We start from the raw sequence: 20,065 nt of genomic DNA, 5'->3' as shown, positions 1-20,065 counted from the left end.
AGAGAGATCCCTGGGCAGGTGAAAGTATTTGTCTGGCAAGCTTGATGACTTTGTGCCATTCCAGAACCCACATAAAAAAGGCAGATTCAGAGGCCCACTTACACCTGCACTTCTGGCACCCCTACTTTGAGATGGGAGGCGAAGGTAGGAGAATCATTTAGAAGCTCCGGTGGTACCTGCTGCCCAGTAGCAACAATGATGACAAAGGATGTTAGGCTCTCAAAAGCCTTCCTCTCTACCCATCTTTGTTTCTCCTTAAGTCGATATTAGAACAGCTCTTCTGCAGTCCTTGTTATGTCTCCTAGTATCTCCTTCCAAAAATAAAAAATAAAATTAAGGGCTGGAGAGATGGCTCAGAGGTTAAGAGCATTGCCTGCTCTTCCAAAGGTCCTGAGTTCACTTCCCAGCAACCACATGGTGGCTCACAACCATCTGTAATGATGTCTGGTGCCCTCTTCTGGCCTGCAGGCGTACACACAGACAGAATATTGTATACATAATAAATAAATAAATATTAAAAAATAAAATTAAGAAAAAAAAAGAAAATTATATTGAATCAATAACCCTTGGCTGTTAAAACTCAAAAATTACAACACATTTAGTTTAAAAAGCAAGTTGACTTTTCATTTGTGGTTCTAGAATCAGAATCAGAATCTGATGAATTGGGCAGATAATCGTTTTACAGGTCAAAAAATGAGGGGTGAGGGGTGACTGAAGAAAGTAAACCCCGCACAAACACAAATAAGCTGTTAGAAAACACACTTTAGGTTTATTTTTTAATGTGTACGAATGTTTTGCTTGGGTCTATCACTTGTTTGTCCACGGAGGCCAGAAGAGGGCGTTCATGCCCCGGTACTGGAGTGACCAGCAGGTTGTGTGGGACCAGCCATGGTTTCTCTGTAAAAGAAGCAAATGCTCTTAACCACTGAGCCATCGCTCCAGCCACCAAGAGGCTGTTTTAAAGTTCTTCTGTGGTAGAGCTATTATTCTGCTGTGTAAAACTGGCTTGCTTAGGGATTTGGCCATAACCTCTCATCTAGTTTATTGGAAGGGTAACTTCTTCACGACCTGGGATTTCAGCAGGCATGACTTCCCTTTTGCTCTGATCCCTTGGCCTAATGTACAAACTCAGTCCAAACCAATGGCTTCTTATAAATTCTCATGAACAAATTCGTGCTTCTGCTAAAGTTCAAAAGAAAACCTATGTAATACACAGACTTTTTGTACTTTCTAACTGGACTGACAACACAGAAAAAACCCTAGTTCTTAATTTTTTTTTTTTAAAGATAGGGTCCCTCTATGTAGCTCTATGTATGTTTATCAGTGTTCTTAGACCGAGTTATTGGTTACTATGCACAGCTATAGGACGCCACAACCTAGAAGACGCTGATCTAGAAGATCTTTTTGCTGCCTTCCATGTCCCTGTACTCAGAAGCGGCTCAGCTGTCTGGAGCGGTTTTCTGGTGTAGGATTAGGAAACACTACCGTTCTTGATAAAAGTCAGATATTTTTTCTGGCAAAGGAAAATTTAACACCTAGCGGAGTGTTTGTTTACAAACGCTTCACAACGTAAACAAAGTGGTCATAAAAACCAACCCAGGAAACAGGTTTCCCAGCCTCATGCACCATCTTGGGCTGGCGTCAAACTTTGTAGCCGTCTAGGAAACTGCGGTGAGAGTTAGGATTTGGATAGAGAGCTCTGTCTGCCTAGACTTTAGTTGCCAGCCAGTTTTTCATCAGTGTGTTTCGCGTAGGGCAAAAAGCATATTTGTATATGCTTTTCAAAGTATGTCTTGGAACTCGGGTGGAGATAGAGGAACATCAGCAATGGCGCCCGGGACAAAGTCCGCAGGACTTGAAACCGAAGCATCCTGTTTTTAAAACAATCGAAAGTGAAAGTACCACTGGTGAATGAGCTGTGACCGTCGCGGAGACCCGGCTTGCGTTTTCGCGTTGGGGTTCGGTTCTAAGCCACTGCTTCCTGGAGCTGCTCGGTGGCGGAGAGGGGGTGAGTGCTCGTCCCGGTCCCCGGCAGTAGGGGATGCTCCACCCGGTATGTGTTGTGTGTGTGTGGGGGGGGGGGGGGGGGGGCGGGGGGGGGCGGGGAAGTGGGGCGGCGGCCGCAGCTTCCAGCCCCGAGCGCTGCCTGGGGACTCGCTTACCGCGGGCGAGCATTGCGCTCAGGCCTGGCCGTGCTTCTTTCTCCCGGGAAAAGGAAACTTAAAATGAGTGTTCTTAGGAAAACAGATTTCTCAAGAAATCACACCTCACTTTTTCAGAAAATGTAAGATTGTTTTTTTAAAAAAGGAGACATTAAAAGGAGACGATTCAATAAGAATTATAGGAGGCCACCAGTTTGGACTTAGAGGACTCCTGCACCTGCTAACTTGTGTGCTCCTGAAGGGAACTTCTCATGTGTCCTGCCCAACTGGGGGAGAGGGAAAGCAGGTTTCGCCCGCCCGGCAAGAGAATAAAATCACCTCCGCTTTAATCCCGACAAAAAGCACCTAGACATTCACCAACCAGTTATTCTCTTTCTTTCTTCCTGGCCCCCCTTTGGGAAGAATATAACCTTGAATCAATCAAGAATGTAACCTTGAATCGATCAGTTCACTTTCTGTTTTTGTTTTGTTTTTCCCAACTTTCTTCTCAGTCTGTAAACTCAACTTCTGCAAGCAACGAAAACACTTGTGTGTGTGTGTGTGTGTGTGTGTGTGTGTGTGTATCTGTATCTATATACACGACAGCTTTCTATTTTCATTGTGTTGGTCTTGAACTCTTGATCCTCCGGTTACAGGCCTGTGCCAATACTCTCAGAGAGATCACCCACTTCGTTTTATTCAAAAGTGTTACCTGATTGTAAAATTGCAAAAAAAAAAAAAAAAAACAAACCCAAAAAGCAAAAAACCCACAGTTAGGACCTTTTAGTTATTGAAATTTTAATCTATCTTTCCACAAGTTTCTGGTCTATATGAAATGGATACATTATGTTTTTTTCTTCCTATAGGCTGTCAGGCACTCTGTGTGACTCACTATGGTGATGTTAAATATAGCAGTAAGAACAGTTTTTTTTCCTTTTTTTAAATTTACTGTCATAATAATTTACAAAGCCATGGTGGCTTATACACACATGTGCATGAATACACACTTTTCAATTTAAAAATATTTATTTTCAATTTAAAAAATATTAAATTTTAGTGTCATTTTAAAATTAGATGTGCTTGTGGGGGGGCCCAGGCACTTTCCCCCTGAGCCATCTCCTCAGCTCCTATCTCTATATTTTAAAGAAGAAATAATTACCATCCTGCATTGGGTTTGCAGCCTTAAGTCTTCCCTGAAGTGTGATCCAATGTTTTCACAAATTCTTGGGACCAGAACACGGACATCTTTGAGGGGGTCATTTTTTTCTCCTTATAGTAAGATTGCTTGAGAGGGAAGAATTCCCATCCAACCCACACAGTGCGAAAGGGAAGATATTCAGATGATGAATCTGATGAAGATGTTCTGGGGGTGTTACACAATCGATCACTCACAGCAAGAGCTTTTAAGAATATTGTGTTTTACCAATCTAAAAACAAGTACAATGCAATTTTTAAAGAGATGCACCAAGAGGAATACATACACATAATGTCCTGGGCAGAGAAATACCCATATGAAACACACAATGTAAGATGCTCAGTTCTGGGTTGCATGCAACAGTTCTGGGATGAACACAAGAAGGAGTGCCTGTAAATTATACATTTATTAATTACTCATAGAAAACGACAGCTGTAACTAAAATGCCCCATAAGCTGTAAAGAAGGACTAATATTCTCGGGAGGCCTGATTCCCTCCGTTCCCCAAGTACTTCCCCGTTCTATTTTCATCACACACACACACACACACACACACACACACACACACGTTCTCTTTATATGCACACATACTCTATTGTTCTCTTCTTGTGCCCTCAGATGCTCTTCTTCTCTTAGGACACTTCCTTCTCTCTCTCAGTCCTTTGTCTATATATTTTTTTAAATATATATTTATTATGTATACAATGTTCCTTCCGTCTGTGTGTATGCCTGCAGGCCAGAAGAGGGCACCAGACCTCATTACAGATGGCTGTGAGCCACCATGTGATTGCTGGGAATTGAACTCAGGACCTTTGGAAGAGCAGGCAATGCTCTTAACCGCTGAGCCATCTCTCCAGTCCCCTTGTCTATATTTTTTAATCATCTTGTGTGTGTAGGTGTTTTGCCTGTATGTATGCACACTACACACATGCTTGCTGATGCCTCCTGCATTGGCCTTTCTTTGCATTGGCTATTCGGGACCTTTGATGCTTGCATGAATGTTAGGAATTTTGATTTGTTTTCGGTCTGTGAAGAATGTCAGTGGAATTCTGGTGAAAATTTGCGCTGAATCTGCAGATAGCAAAGTCATTTTCACAATAATAGCTCTGCCAATCTATGAACATGAGATGACTTTCTATCCTCAAGTGTCTTACTCATCTTTTTATTCAGTATTTCAAAGTTTTCATTGTCCCTAATTAGATTTATTCCTAAGTATTTTGTTTTGGTTTTGGTTTTTTAACTGCTCTTCCCCCCCCCCCCCACAACAAGTTTGTCATTGGTATTCAAAAAAGCTGAATTTTTAAATTAATGTACTTTTTAAGACAGGGTCTTAACTGTGTAACCCTATATACAGAACCCACTACTATATAGAGCAGGCTGACCTCCAACTCATAGAGATCTTCCTTGCCTCTCCTTCCTGAGTGCTGGGGTTAAAGGTGTGTACCACCACACCGGGCAAGCTACTGATATTTGTATCCTGATATTTTGCTAAAATCAGATGGAAGCATTTCCAGTGGAGTCTTTTGGGTTGTTTTTAATAAAGAATCACGTCATGTTCAACTAAGGATGCTCTGATTCCTTCCTTCCTCCCTCCCTCCCTCCCTCCCTCCCTCCTTCTCTCTCTCTCTCTCTCTTTCTCTCTCTTTCATATTTGCATCCTTTTGGGCTTTCACATGGTGCAGCGCTGTACTCACTGGGCATCCTTCATCTATTCTCGAGTTTTGAGGAAACACCTTCAGTTCTTCTACATCTTCTGTAATGCTGGCCATAGGTCTGTTGCACATAACCTTTCTATGTGGAGGAGGCACATTCCTTCTATTCCTGGGTTCTTCCGGCCTTTTTGCTGAAAGGATGAGCTTTGAGCTTTATTGAAAGGTTTTCGATGTTGAATCAGACAGTCCTGTGATTTCTGGCTATGCGGCTACTTACACGCTGTATCGCACTCCTTGCTTTATGTATGTTGAACTAATGAGACTAACTTGTCCTATATGTGAAGTAATGTGTTCTTGAATTTGGTTTTCGTTCAATAGGGATATTGGTCTATAGATTTTGTTCTTTTATGTCCAGTGTGCCTCTATCCAGTTTTGGTTTCAGGATGATGTTGCTTTTGTGGAATGAGTTGACAATTCCTTTCCTGTTTTTTTTTTGGGGAAGTGCCTGTCTGCATGCCCTATGTATTCCACTTGTTCAGTCAGTTTCCTTAGTGGGTCTTTGACAATTGGGGGCTGCTGCTTTCCTTGGGGCATATTCTTTTTCCTGTTTATCTATCTATCTATCTATCTATCTATCTATCTATCTATCTATCTATCCATCCATTCATCTATCCATCTATCTATTTATTTATTGGTTTTCCAAGACAAGGTTTCTTTGTGTAGCCCTAGCTTTCCTGGAACTAGCTCTGTAGACCAGGCTGGCCTCAAACTCACAGAGGTCCACTTGCTTCTGCCTCCCGAGTGCTGAGTTCTGGGATTAAAGGCATGCACCACCACTGCCTGGCTTTCCTGTCATATTTTCGAAAGTACTTTTAAATTGTCAGTCACCTCAGATATTACAGGCTTATCTTGTGCATTTCCTTCCCCACACCCAGAGTCGGCCTTTGCTTCTTGGTTCTTTTCACTGGAGAATAGAGCTAGAAATCCCTGGAAATGCCGTGAAGAATGTTTCCTGACATCCCTTTATTCATATGGGATAAACTAAGAGATGGCTATTTTTTCCCCAGTCTTTTAGTTTAAACATAGATGTTTTGTTTGTTTCTCTTACAAGAATGCTGAGACTTTAACCACTCAGAATCTTTGAAAAGTATATTGCATGCAAGTTATTAATGTGCATCTAAAGCTCTTTTGATCTGGGAATTTTGCTTTTTGGCTAATTTAATGTGCAGGCAGGGCTTCTTCACCATTTTTTGGGCCATTGACTCCTTTTGCCAGACAAGTGAACCTTATGGAGTTTCCTTTAAACATTTTTTTCCTGCATGAATAAACATATAGATATTTAGAATTACAAAGTAAACCATTAGGCTGAAATAGGTATGCTAGGATACTTAAGAAAAATTTTAATTTATTTTTATTACATGTTTGTACTTATTTTGTGGTGTGTGTGTGTGTGTGTGTGTGTGTTGTTAATCCTGAGATTTGAGAGGGAAAAGCCAGTTCCACAATTTTGAGCCAAATTGGAAGCAGCACTTCAATAAAGTGCTGAGCAGAAAAATGGATTCTAATCAGGTCTGCCTATGGGTTTCCAGCGAGTGGCCACAAGACACGTGTTGCAGGGGCTTTTAAAGGGAAAACCCAAAAGGCCACCTTGTTTCCCTTCTGGCCTGGTTATTTCCAAGAACTACAACTCCCAGCATTCCAGGAAGTTAACTGGTCCTTGGGCGTGCATGCAGAGGACAGGTCTCTTCCACCTTGTGGCTTCCAGAGATGGAACTTAGGTTGTCGGGCTTGGTCACAAGTGTCTATCCCTCCAAGCCATCTCTCCAGCTTCAAAATATTAATATATTAATATGTACCACTGTATCATAATATAGCATGAAATCTAGCAGCCAGCTTAATAGCTTCTATAGAAACTGGGTTAAAAACAACATTTCATCATGTCTACAATGACTCGGTCTGCTACTGCTTTCTGGGTACCCTTGAGTTGAAAGCAAAGGATTTTTATCACCTTTAAACCATATGTTCAAAGGAAACTCCAGTTCCTCAGTCTCCGAAGGAGAGTCCCAATATCCAGAAATGAGCGCAGCCTGGACTGGAGGAGGATCTCTGGCCGTTCGATAAAAGCCAGTGTTCTTCAGGAACTTGGGAAGCTGGCTCTGTCTGCCAAAAGGGGTCCTTTCCCTTCCTGCTGGCAAAAGGGACCTACCACTCTTTAATTAGCATAATCTGTGGCATCTATGAACATATCAAAATCCATGCAGGCCTCCAGGCTCCCTCAGTCCCTACTCACAAGTACTATACATCTCAAAGTCCCCACACTGGTCTACTGGCCCTTGTGACTCACCGTCCGTACAACCCAAGCTTGCTCTTGTCGCCTGCTTTCTCTCTTCGCTATCCCCTGCTATTCCCCCTCTCTCACAGACAGCCCTGCCTGTGTCCAGTCTGCCGGGCATGCTCAGTCTACTTCTTTCTCTCTCTGCCTTGGACTCTCCCAGCTGCCCCTAGATACTTTCTCCGGTTCCCAGTAAAGACCTTAACCGTAAGGTGGAGCAGTCACGTTGGCGGCTCCTTTACTGTGTGTGTCCCCTCCAATGCAAATACAGATGTGAAGTTCTTCAGATTACAGATGATGTTTGGCTGTAAGTCACATGACGAGACTTTGATGATATGAAAACACACGCACACATATGCGCGCGCACGCGAACACACACACACACACACACACACACACACACACAGAGCAAAGAAGACATGCTTCTTGAACGGAAGGGTAAAAGCTCTTATTTCTTTTTTCTTGAATTTGTATAGTATCCAATTGTAAAAGCATTGCCCCTCCCCCCCATTTTTTTTTTTATTAAAGAATCATGGATGCTGATATGGACAACAAAGAGCAAGCTTATGAAGAACTCTCATCAGATATAGAAATTTTGGAACGTGAACAAAACGAGGTATGAAGGAAAATTGTAGTTGCTGTTATGAATGATTTGTGGCCGGGCGGTGGTGGCGCACGCCTTTAATCCCAGCACTCGGGAGGCAGAGGCAGGAGGATCTCTGTGAGTTTGAGACCAGCCTGGTCTACAAGAGCTAGTTCCAGGACAGGCTCCAAAACCACAGAGAAACCCTGTCTCAAAAAACCAAAAAAAAAAAAAAAAAAAAAAAAAGAATGACTTGTGTCTGTTCCTTTTAAGGTGCGCCTTTGTCTGTGTCAAGCAATACATTGGCGTCGTGGGGCTACTGGGCTTTCCAAGAGATCCTTAACATTTGCTCCATTGTAAGAGCTTTACACTGAGAGTTGTGCTCCCATTTATTTTCTTACCAAAATTGTTCCCTCCCCTCCTTCTTTTTCGGGTTTCTCCCAGGATGTGAAATGTGAGCAGTGACCAAATGAGATCCAGGTGGGAACAGAGGCTCAGGTGCTCAGAGCTGATAGCAAGGCCCGTGTTGGGCTTGTCAAAGCGGCTGGCTACTGTTGGAATTATTGCTGATAAACAAACCCCAAACACCAAAAACCCCGCCAAAAAAAATAAAACAGACAAAAAACGAAACGAGACAAAAAGTAAACAAACGAAGAACGACCTCAGTGTAATGTGTTCACAATCATAGTGCAACTAAAAGTTGTGTGATAGTTGTAGACAGCTTAGAAAGAGTTTAAAGAAGTCTAGAAGGTCTGAGTCTCACTCCTTGTCTTCATAAAAAATTCCGTGTCTAATGTAGAAGATAACAGTTTCTTTGTTCATATAACAGAGCTAACGAATCTTGGTAAAATTAGCAGAACCACTGGGTGCTGGAGAGATCGCTCAGCAGACAAAAGCACTGCTCGCTCTTTTAGAGAATGTGGGTTCAATTCCCAGCATCCGCATACTGGCTTACAACTGTCTGTAACTCCAGGGGACATGACACCCTCATGCAGACATACAGGCAAGGAAAAACATCAATGCATATGAAATAAAAAACTAAGTCATTAAAAACAAAACAACGACAACAACAAAGGAAGGCCCATCATGCACTGGAATTAGATGCTAAGCATATGCACTATGAAGTCGGCATACTTATTCTGAGGCTGTCCTAAGGTTGTTTAGCCTTTGGGTCGGGGGTGGGGGGTGGGCTTTACATCTTTTAATTAATTTAGGAAAGGGATCGCAAAGGTATTTAATTTTTTCTATTATTTGCTATTTTTTAGGGATTAATTCATGAAATTTTAAAGGAAAACATACAGCTAGAACAGGAGATCAAAAGACTTGAAGCGGAGTTACACTCGGACGCCAGAGAATTCCAAGTACTGTGATTATTTTATGTATATTTTAATGGACATGTACTTTTCAAACAAAACACGATTAATTCTAAAGCATTAGGGCCACTCATAACACCAGTGTTTGCTTTTGTTTTTGAGGTCTGGCTGGTCTTGAACTCATTATACTGACCGTGTTGACCTCAAGCTCACAGAGATCTACCTGCCTTTGCCTCCTGTGCACTGGCATTTAAAGGAGTGTGCCGCCTTGTCCGACTTGGGCTACTGTTTGTAACAACCCCGAATGGAGAAAAACTCAAGTGTTCCTCCATAGTAGAATGAATAGTGAATCACTCTATACCCATACAATTCAATTCTACACCAAATCAAGGACAAACAATTATATATAGCGTGCATGAATGTAACAAACATGACATCGATACGTAAAAGGCAGAGGAAGACATTCTATATGCTCCCGTTTAAATAAGTGTGCCCTGAGAGATATAGTGGTTCATCCCAGAGGCAGGTTTCCCTTGGGAAACTAGGAGGACTTCAGTAGTTCTACCTAGTGTTGCATATTAGCATCGTGATTTCTTCATGTACTATACTTATGATGCATATTTTTCCTACCACCTATGGCTAGCATGATACAACTTACAAAACCATAAATTAATAAAAGTTAAAAAAAACCCAGCATTGCTTATTGCAGATCACTCTTGGGTCAAACATCTGGTTTTCTCATTCACTGCATTTACTGTCTTCCCCTCTCATGCGGGAGTAATTTAAGTGAATCTCAGAGTTTAAAGAGTTTGGCATGATCTGGACATAGTGACACACACCTTTAGTCCTAGCACTTGGGAGACTGAGGCAGGGAGAATCCCTGTGGGAGGCTAGCCTGGTTTACAGAGCAAACTCCAGGCTAGCCAGGGCTATACAGATATACAGAGAGTCCTCGTCTCAGAACAAAGAAGTTGGGCATGTATCGATCTGTACCATTTAAAGTCTCTCCTAAATTTTCCTGTATTTGAATCTTCTAATAAGCTTTGACCCCTTGTTTCTTTTCGACTCGCCAGGCTGTAGACAGTACTGAAGCTATCACTGTCCTCACTACCTCATAATTTAAATTAACCCATTTATATTAATCTACATTTTGCCTCTTGGCTTTTGCCTTGCTTCCCGTCTTGCACCTCCTGTGTCCTCTGGAGTCTCTTCTGCACCTAGATTCATCTCTTCCTCTGCTGTCTTTGCCCAGAAGTCCCGCCTAACCTCTTTCTGCCCAGCTATTGGCCATTCAGCTCTTTATTAAACCAATCAGAAGGTGCCTTGGCAAAGACTCATCTTAGTGTGTGAAAAGATTATTCCACAATGAGGCACTTATTTTACATAAACAGTGGGGATTTACGATTGGACAATGTCAATCAACTTAAACACTGCTTAGGAAAAGTGAGAGGATTATATACTTACGATTTCAACAAGATGGTATTAAAGGATCAACATTTGATTACCTTACTGAGAAGCTTTGTGGGAAGAAGCAATTACTATAGATGTTATATAAGACTACAGTCAATATACCATAAAGCTTTACAGTCAATGGAGAATGAATTATTGGATGACTAGATCAATCATACCATCATTGGAAGGACTTGTTACGTCTTGTCTTAATTTTAATCAAATGCATCTGTCTTAATTAGATTAAAGAGAATATACCAGAAAGAAAGCTTAAGTTCACTTCAATGAAGAGTTCCGAGGATGGTGGCCAGTTCTCAAATAGCTCCTGCTCATTCCAAGTGAGCTCACAAATTTTCTATGAGCTCCAGAAAGGACAAGCACTTATCACCTTTGAGAAGGAAGAAGGTATGACTGATCTTAAAAACATGAGCGTGTCACCTTTACAAGCACTTGGACCTTCAGAGATCTTCCGCAGATGTCCGGCTGTCACTTGGCAGTCTGTGTTTGCTGTTTCTTCTTATCTTCATAGTGGCGTTTGGAGGCAGAGACAATTGATAGTCTCAATTTACAGAGACGGAATCCAGGCATTAAGTATATTAGATGTGTTGGTTTTATTACCTATGATATATAATGAGGTAATAACTATGATATATAATATTATATATAATTATGTGGAATACTCACAGTGTTATGTGTGCAGTGATATTAAAGGATTCATGCTTATCACACATTCAAAAAGTAATGGCTCTGGAAATAAAATATAGGAGTTGGGATATCCAGTGTAAGCCTCTTTCCAGTACATATGTCCCTTAAATGATATAAGCATATTAGAATGTTATAATAATATTATAAAGAAGTAGAACTTGCTAGGCAGGGCAGTGCACAACTTTAATACCAGCACCTGGGAGGCAGGTGCAGACCTATCTCTGTGAGTTTGAGGCTAGCCTGGCCTACCTAGATTCGGGTCAGCCAGGGCTATATAGTGAGACCCTATCTCAAATAAAAAAGTAAATGAATAAATACAACTTTGGGAGTATAAAAGTGGCAGACTTTACTTATCCGGTGTTCTCTGGGACATATCCTTTCATACTTGTACAATTCTATAAATACAGGATAATGAAAATAATTATTGGATGTATTTGATTGGTAAGAAAACAGAGTCTGAAGATGCTTAAGTGATTTAGTGATTAGTGACCCAGTGATTAGATTGAACCCAGGAATAGAAAGGTTTGGGACCTGATGTTGGCCAAGTTCAAAAATGTATGGGCCCCTTCAGGGCTTGGTTTCCTTTGTGAGGAGAATTTGAGTGCTGGCTTTGTCTCCTCTTGAGGTATGAGCTGCGTTCTTTGTAAGCCTCAGATTTTGGTGACAGGCTTTGTGATAGTTTAACTGAACGCACACAACACACCCATGTCAGCTGCCATGGTTGCTATGTGTGAGGGGTATGCCAGAGAAGGAAACAGAAGCCTATCGAAGAACTTTCTTTGCTGAACTCTAGAGCTGAGAGGGTACCCTAAGTGCCTGTGCACATCCTCCTGGGCCAACATTCCTGAGGGAAGGCCACTATTTCGTGGCTTTCGTTCTGACTGCAAAGCTACGGGATGTGCCAACGTGGTCTTCAGGATCATTTCACGCTTAGATCCTTAGAAGCTGTGATTTTAACCTGTGTCTTCTGGCATCTGGCTCGTCAGTCTGACCTGGAAATAAATGTTCAAAGGAAGCTTACAGAAGGTCAAGGCAAGCAGAGATGAGGCATCCACCCACAGCGTCATTTTGTTCCCCCTGGAACCATGCCCACAGTCGAGGGGGAGCTTTGCTGGTAATAGGCAGTCACTGGCATGTTACTGGAAGACATAGGGGAGGATCTGAGGACAGGTTTCTACATGGCAGTCTCCTGGACTTGCTAGATGTAGGAGTCGCTTCAGAAGCAGCCTTGATGCTGCTTGCTCCCTTGATGTGGTTCTGGAGTCCCCAAGCCAGGACACAGTGCCAGGGAAACAGAAGTAAACAGGGGTTAGTTTGACAGTCGCAGTAACTAAAGTTGGAATATAAGTGGTCCCTCTCTGTTGAGTTAGATCGCCAGATGTTAGGGGTTTGGGGATAATGAGAGGGTCATCTGAGTATTACTTCATTGATGTTTTCTGTTATTGTCATCTGTTGCCATTAGCAAAACAAAACAAAACAAAAAGCATCTAAATTCTAGAGTCATATTGTGGTATAGTGAGTCTGAATTCCCACCCGACAACGCCCTGACTTCCAGCCTTGTGTCTTCCCCAGCCTCGGGTGTGCTCCCTGGTTGTCATAAACACACATGAAGTTTATAAGAGAGGAAGCAATCATCTCTTATCTTCATGATAAATTAGAATAAGTGGCTCACATAGCAACAGCTGGAGTTTTATAAAGTCATAGCGCACAGTTACGAAGAAACTCCTGGCTGGGTGGTGGCGCATGCCTTTAATCCCAGCACTCGGGAGGTAGAGGCAGGCAGGTCTCTGTGACTTTAAGGTCAGCCTGGTCTACATAGTGAGTTCCAGGACAGTCAAAACTACACAGAGAAATCCTGCCTTGAAAAACAAAACAAGGCAAACAAACAAAAAGAAACCCCTCCCTATATTCATCTTAAAGAAGTATGGCATGGTTCTTTGAACTTCTCCTGGCTTTGGTGTGGTTGTATTACAGAGCCTCTCCCATCTATGTGATGATACAGTGTTGCTCTCAATATTTTAAAGCGTGCTTATAAAAAAAAAAAACAACAAAGCAGTATGTCTTTTTTGGAAAGACAGAGACAGAAAAGAGCTCTTGCTTTGGTGCTGGTAACATAAGAACATTGGCAAAGACGAAGCGAGATAAACGGTGATAAAAACGACAGTGGCCCACAAAAGTGTTCCTAGCTTATGAATGGGGACATTCTGGCTGAGTTTACTGCCCTGGGGGGATTCCCTGGTAGTGCTGTGGAGAGGGAGTGTGTGTCTGGATTGTCAGTATAAAGAATCTGCAGAATTCTTAGGCTGATGTAAGAGAGAGGATGATAGAGTCGTCCCTTAAGATGAATTTAGAATCTCAAAAATCTCTGTATTGCCATTTTCGCTTACACATGGTGACACTGAGTTTTCCTACTTTGGAGGTAAGACTACTGAAACCTGGAAATCCCAAGAAAAATGCTAAAACTTGATTCTTTAAAATCGAAGAAAATGGAGCCAGTAAGATGACTCAGCAGATAGAGGCCCTTGTTGAGCCTGCTGATCTGAGTTCCATCCCGGGTACCAACATGCTGGAAAAAGACACAGCTCCCACAAGCTATTCTCTGACCTTCACCCATATGCCCCTCACAAGAACACACCTCCCCCACATACATAAATAGAATAAATACAAAATTGAAGAACATAAAAAAAGACAACAACGCGACTTTGGATAAAACGCGTAAGGTTTTCTCGGACGTCACGACTGTCTGCTTCTAAAATTGTGTTTCAGTTGCGCAGAATGTGATAACGATGGGGAAGCACGTGGTGCAGCTGGAGGGGAACTCCTTGGTGGTCACCGCGCAAGCAGTCCCGCTAAGCCTGGGCGTCAGATTCCAGGTGAGACCGTCATGGAGAGTGGCTTCAGCCACTCTGTCGGGCACAGGCGTTCTTCTTACTTGTGACGCTGAAATGCTTTCCCAGGTTCATGTGGACGTTTCTAAGATGAAGATCAATGTTACGGGAATCCCTGATGAACTGCCGGAGGAGCAGACGAGAGACAAGCTGGAGCTGAGCTTCTACAAGTCCGTGAACGGAGGCGGCGAGGTGGAAAGCATAGACTACGACAGGAAGGCGGGGAGCGCTGTCATCACGTTCCTGGAAAGTGGAGGTACGCAGACACTCCGCCATTGCACAGTTTCTGCCCATTTGTGTATTTGAAATGCATAATAATCGGGGGGAGTTTTCTTCTTTGGAACACTATTTTTTTTTTAAAAAAAACCTTATTTTCTTAGAATTCTTTATTTAACGCGCAGGCGTCTGCGCATGTGTGCATACTGTGGCGCTAGTGTGGAGGTCAGAAAATAGCTTACGTCAGTTGGTTCTTTCTTCCACCCTGAGGATCCTGGGGTTGAATTCAGATTTTGGACTTGGGCAGTAAGGACCTTTACCTGTTGAGTCATCTTGTTGGTCCAGTTGATGTTTTCTTACCCTTATTTGATGCGATCGTGTGTCAGGTAGGACAGTGGATGCGTGTGTGCAATTGTGTGTCAGGAGGACAGTGGATGCGTGTGTGCAATCGTGTGTCAGGAGGACAGTGGATGCGTGTGTGCAATCGTGTGTCAGGAGGACAGTGGATGCGTGTGTGAGATCGTGTGTCAGGCAGGACAGTGGATGCGTGTGTGAGATCGTGTGTCAGGAGGACAGTGGATGCGTGTGTGCGATCGTGTGTCAGGAGGACAGTGGATGCGTGTGTGCAATCGTGTGTCAGGACAGTGGATGCGTGTGTGCAATTGTGTGTCAGGAGGACAGTGGATGCATGTGTGAGATCGTGTGTCAGGAGGACAGTGGATGCGTGTGTGAGATCGTGTGTCAGGAGGACAGTGGATGCGTGTGTGAGATCGTGTGTCAGGAGGACAGTGGATGCGTGTGTGAGATCATGTGTCAGGAGGACAGTGGATGCGTGTGTGCCATCGTGTGTCAGGAGGACAGTGGATGCGTGTGTGCCATCGTGTGTCAGGAGGACAGCGGATGCGAGTGTCCCCTCATTTTATCATTACAGTCTGTGCTCATCATAGCTCTGACATAGGTGATGCGTTCATGTCACTCACAGGAGGCAGAGGTCTAGAGAAAACAGATATCCCTAAAATCACACGGTGGTGTGCCACAGAGCAATTCCGCCTGATTCTTCATGCACACCTCTGCTTTTCTCATTAGTATGGTCCTAGGGTTTCTCCTGAGTTTCTGAATCATAGAAATCCTGCGATGTCATTAAAACATGGACTGACTAGATTATTTTTTTTGCATGAAAATAATATGTGTTTTAAAAAAGAAGTCATAATGATGACAGCGAAGGGTTGAGTAATCTCCTCGAAATTCCCTTTCCTTTGGTGTACAAGTAGTCCTGGTTAGTAGGGGAGGTTTTTCTCCGGGCTCATGCAAACCCACCACTGCGCGGTTTTGACCTGGGTCTTTGAGGAATGCGCATGAGCCCCAGGTAGAGTGTGTCCTAGTGAGAAAGCCCTGCGTTTCAGTGCAGCTGGAACATGTTGCTTTTGAAATGAAGGGCAATTCCAACTTGGTGGAATTTCCGTAGCCAAGGATCCAGCTTTAAACTTTCCAAATCTTTTTTTAATTTTTAATTTTTTAAATTTTTTTTTCCACCCTGAGACAGGGTTTCTCTGTGAAACACTCCTGGCTGTCCTGGAACTCACTCTGTAGACCAGGCTGGCCTTGAACTCACAGAGACCCGCCTGCGTCTGCCTCCCAAGTGCTGGGATTAAAGCTGTGCACCACCCTGACTTTTCCAAATTTTCCAAATCTTATCTGATTGATGTCAGTCTCTCTATTCCTTGTATTGAGAAATATCCAGGAGGAACTCCATTATAAATCACAGTGCAGTTTGACACTCTGTTAGCTTGGAAATCTGTGCTGTTTTCTTCTCTGGGGAGTCCTTCCTGGAAGTGGTGTCTAACCAAAAGCTACATGTTTAGGTAATTCTAAAAGAGTAAAACGTCTTCTGGTCACTTCATAAGCAGTGTCTGACGGCCTTATTCTAACCAGGCAGGCGTTGTAACTACTTGTCTTTCTCAGAAGCAAGCCAAACAAGACAGCCAACGTCACCTAGGTCATAACCCGGCCCAGGTGGGCCTGGGGTAGGCCTAATCAGCTGAGGGTCTTTCCTCGTTCCTCTGTCCTCTGCTCCTGCCTCCACTTACCATTTGAAACACTTGAATCGTACTATCTAGGGGCTGCAGGGTGGCTCAGCCAGTGAGTGTCTGCTGCCGATCTGTGATGAATCAATGTCTGGTAGGAGGAGAGAACCAGTTCCCTCTTGTTCTTCTCCGATGGCCACATGTACATGGTGACATGCATGCATACGTACATACACGGGCACACACCAAATTAATGGAAGAAATGTGTGCAGTTTCCTGGCATTGAGTAAATGCACTCACAGTATTGTGCAGCCATGACCAGTTTTCATCCTCAGAGCATTTTGTCATCTTAAGTAGAAACGTCACTCATTAGACAATTAATCCTCTTCGCTTCCTCTTTCAGTCCCCGGGATCTCCGAGTCTTTGGTCTCCACAAACTTCCCTGTCCTAAACGCTTCATAGAAGTGGATTTGTGCCACCTTTGTCCCTCTCATATTTGGATGCTTAAGACAGGAGGTTCGGTTTCCTTATTGTGTAGACTGCGTTTCTCAGAATGATTACTGTGAAGCCTTCGATACGGGCTGTAGAGTTCTTTACGAATTAACTGCCCACTTGGATGCTTCTTTGGTAGGATTCCGTGCGAGAGAAGCTTCACTGTGATTTAAAATGTTTATGATAAATGTTTATGTTTATTTATTTATGCTTATTTATAAGTGATACATGGTTATGAGAAAACACTTTCTTCTTGCTGATTTTCAGTTGCCGACAAGATTTTGAAGAAGAAAACCTTCCCTCTTTATATGAATCCAAAGTGCTATCAAGTTACAGTCTCCCCCTTTATAGAGAGACGCTTGGAAAAGTACCAGGTACAGTTACCGCTCTTCCTTCCGGGCGATATCTCGTTGTTCCGCCACTACACACAAAGACCACGGAACGAGCTGTCTGCAACACTCGGCTTCTCAGGGAGGGCTGTCGAAGCGGTCTCTTCACTTTTGCTTGGTCCGTGCAGAATGAGTTTGTATTTTTAACGATATATTAATGCAAAGCTCTGCCTTTAAAAACAAACAAACAAACAAACAAACTGGTGCCGGGCCTGGTGGTGCAGTCCTGGAATCCCAGCCATTCAGGAAGCTGAGGCGGGAGGTTTTCAAGTTAATGTCGTCCTTGGCTACAGACTTCAGAGGTAACTCAGGCAACCTTAAGATCCTGTCTCAAAATAAGAAGTCAAAAAAATAAGGGTACAGGGTGTAATGATTATGTGTGAGAGGGACCTTGGTGAATGAGAGCTCAGAGGCCTCATGGCAGGCGGGATAAAGACAACTATGCCTCACACAGAACTTATGTGGAGAGTTTATTTTGAGAAGGGGGAAGGGGAGAGAGGAGACTGGTCTCTGGAGACAGGAGTGGTGGAAAAGGAGGGAGGGAGGGAGGGAGGCAGAGACCTGCTCTTGCCTTGCTTCAGGAGAAAGGTGGGAAGAGAGCTGGACTGGGCGGAACTTGTATACAGACCATATAGGGTTGTGGCAGCCATAGAACCTGGGCTGGTAGTGCCTGGGTGCATCCTGCCAGGTGCCAGAGGCCACCATAATGCCTGAATCCTAACTTGCGCAAGACCCTAGAGCCTGCCTCCCCATTATGCAAACAATGACTCCCCACCTTCCTGCAAAACCCTGAAATCACTTAGATAATTATAAAACTAATTCGTGGGTTAAGATCATGATGGGGTTACCCATATAGGAGCAGTTGAACTGAGATAGTGGGAGCTTACCAACTCCCCAAACTCGGCCCTCTGAATGGGGGTGACAGTTGTGTGGTTGGGGCAGTCTGTGGGGCCAGTGGGACCAGGATTTATTCCTAGTGCTTGAACTGGCTATTTAGGGCCCATTCTCCCTGGAGGACTACCTTGCTCAGCCTAGATATAGTGGGGAGGGCCTTGGTCCTGCCTCAAAGCGATATGCCAGACTTTGTTGACTTTCCCATGGGAAGCCTTACCCTCTCTGAGGAGTGGGTTGGGGGTGGGGTGGGTGGAAGGTGGGGAGAGCAGGAGAGGGAACTGGGATTGGTATGTAAAATGAGAAAAGATTGTTTTAAAAGTAAATTAGAAAATAAAATAAAAAATTAAAACTAATTCTTATTTTTGTAAATAGAGACTTACTTAGAGATATTTTCCTTGTGTGCCTGTCAATCACTGGGCTTCAGACACAATTCTGCTTCCTGTCACTCAGCTCCCTTTTGTTTCAAACCTGCTCCTGTTTCCTATTCCTCCTCAGCTGTGGAATGGCAATACTGCCTACCAACTTTTGTCTACCCACTTTCTTATATTATGTATAGCGTTCTGCCTGCATGTATGCCTGTGGGCCAGAAGAGGGCGCCAGAGCTCATGACAGAAGGGTGTGAGCCACCATGAGGTGGCTGGGAATTGAACTCAGGACATCTGGAAGAGCTGCCAGTGCTCTTAACCTCTGAGTATCTCTCTATCCCCCTGAAAGCTACAGCAAATGTGTGTGCGCACACACACACATATTTTGGGGGAGTACTGAGCACTGAATCCAGGCCTTCATGTAAATATTTTATGTAATCACTCTATCCCCGAGTTTCCCCTTCACTCACATTTTTTTTTGAGACAGGGTTGCATGTATCTTAACCGCAGTACCACCATCCTACTGCCTCAGTTTCCAGAGTTCTGGAATGACAGGCGTGTGCCATCGCACCTACTGACGATCCATATTTTAGTCGGTACTTTTGAGATCCTCTGGCATTCTTCTGGTCCCTGGCATTGCCAGTCACAGCTCTGACTACCCACAGACTCCTTCTCTACTTTGAGCTGCCCACCCAACCCCCTTTATTTTCATAACACCACGGTCATCTGTCTCAAACTCGCCTCCCTCTGACATGCTCTTGTCTGAAAATGCCCTTCTTTCACAAGCTGGTTTTCTTCCACAGGTGTTTTCCGCCGTATCGAAGAGGACCGTACTTCTGACTGGATTAAAAGGCATTCGGATGGATGAAGAGGATGTGGAGGATTTAATCAACATTCACTTCCAAAGAAGGAACAACGGAGGTGGAGAAGTCGACGTGGTCAAGTGTTCTTTAGAGGAGTCTTGCATTGCGTATTTTGAAGACTAGGCCAGAGAAACCACATGCAAGTTATAACTTTGAGCCCAAATAACTGTCAACATTTATAAAATACTGTTTTCCTTAAAAAAAAAAAAGAATTTCAATTTGTGTCTTTTTATTCTTCCATGCAAAATCTTAAAATTCGTTTTTATGTTGGGCAGTGGTGGCGCAAGCCTTTCATGCCAGCACCGGTGTGTGTGTGTGTGTGTGTGTGTGTGTATGCGTGTGTGCGTGCATGCAGAGGCAGGCAGATCACTGAATTCGAAGCCAGCCTGGTCTACAAAGTGAGTTCCAGGACAGCCAGGACTACACAGAGAAACCCTGGTCTCCAAAAACAAAAGCAAACAAAACAAAAATCTTGCTGTGTGTGTTTATGAAGGCTGAGTGGCTCTGTGGGAGAGGTTTTGTTCCTATTCTCTGTGGATGGCCTCTGACTGTTGTCAACCCGGGG

At 43.5% G+C, this 20,065-nt stretch overlaps 1 protein-coding gene across 1 annotated transcript; it reads left to right on the top strand.

Annotated features, from left to right (window-relative positions):
• The first annotated feature begins 1,861 nt into the window (after positions 1–1,861).
• On the top strand, positions 1,862–19,714 carry Nmi (N-myc and STAT interactor). Its single transcript, XM_041631609.1, has 8 exons — positions 1,862–2,008; positions 7,848–7,935; positions 9,168–9,263; positions 10,907–11,069; positions 14,136–14,242; positions 14,327–14,513; positions 17,257–17,363; positions 19,441–19,714. The coding sequence occupies exons 2-8, from the start codon at positions 7,852–7,854 to the stop codon at positions 19,621–19,623; spliced, it is 927 nt and encodes a 308-aa protein (XP_041487543.1). The 5' UTR covers positions 1,862–2,008; positions 7,848–7,851; the 3' UTR covers positions 19,624–19,714.
• The last annotated feature ends 351 nt before the right edge of the window (positions 19,715–20,065 follow it).

This window comes from Microtus oregoni, unplaced genomic scaffold, assembly GCF_018167655.1.
Source record: "Microtus oregoni isolate MIOR12 unplaced genomic scaffold, Mior012 000037F_ref0000500, whole genome shotgun sequence".
NCBI classification, from domain to species: domain Eukaryota; kingdom Metazoa; phylum Chordata; class Mammalia; order Rodentia; family Cricetidae; genus Microtus; species Microtus oregoni.
Note: the sequence above shows the minus strand (reverse complement) of the source record. Positions and strands in the feature narration are given on the sequence as shown.

Coding starts and splice junctions, on each gene's coding strand:
- Nmi (XM_041631609.1), top strand. CDS start 7,852: ATGGATGCTGATATGGACAACAAAGAGCAAGCTTATGAAGAACTCTCA. Junction 7,936..9,167: donor TGGAACGTGAACAAAACGAG/GTATGAAGGAAA, acceptor GCTATTTTTTAG/GGATTAATTCATGAAATTTT. Junction 17,364..19,440: donor GACGCTTGGAAAAGTACCAG/GTACAGTTACCG, acceptor TTTCTTCCACAG/GTGTTTTCCGCCGTATCGAA.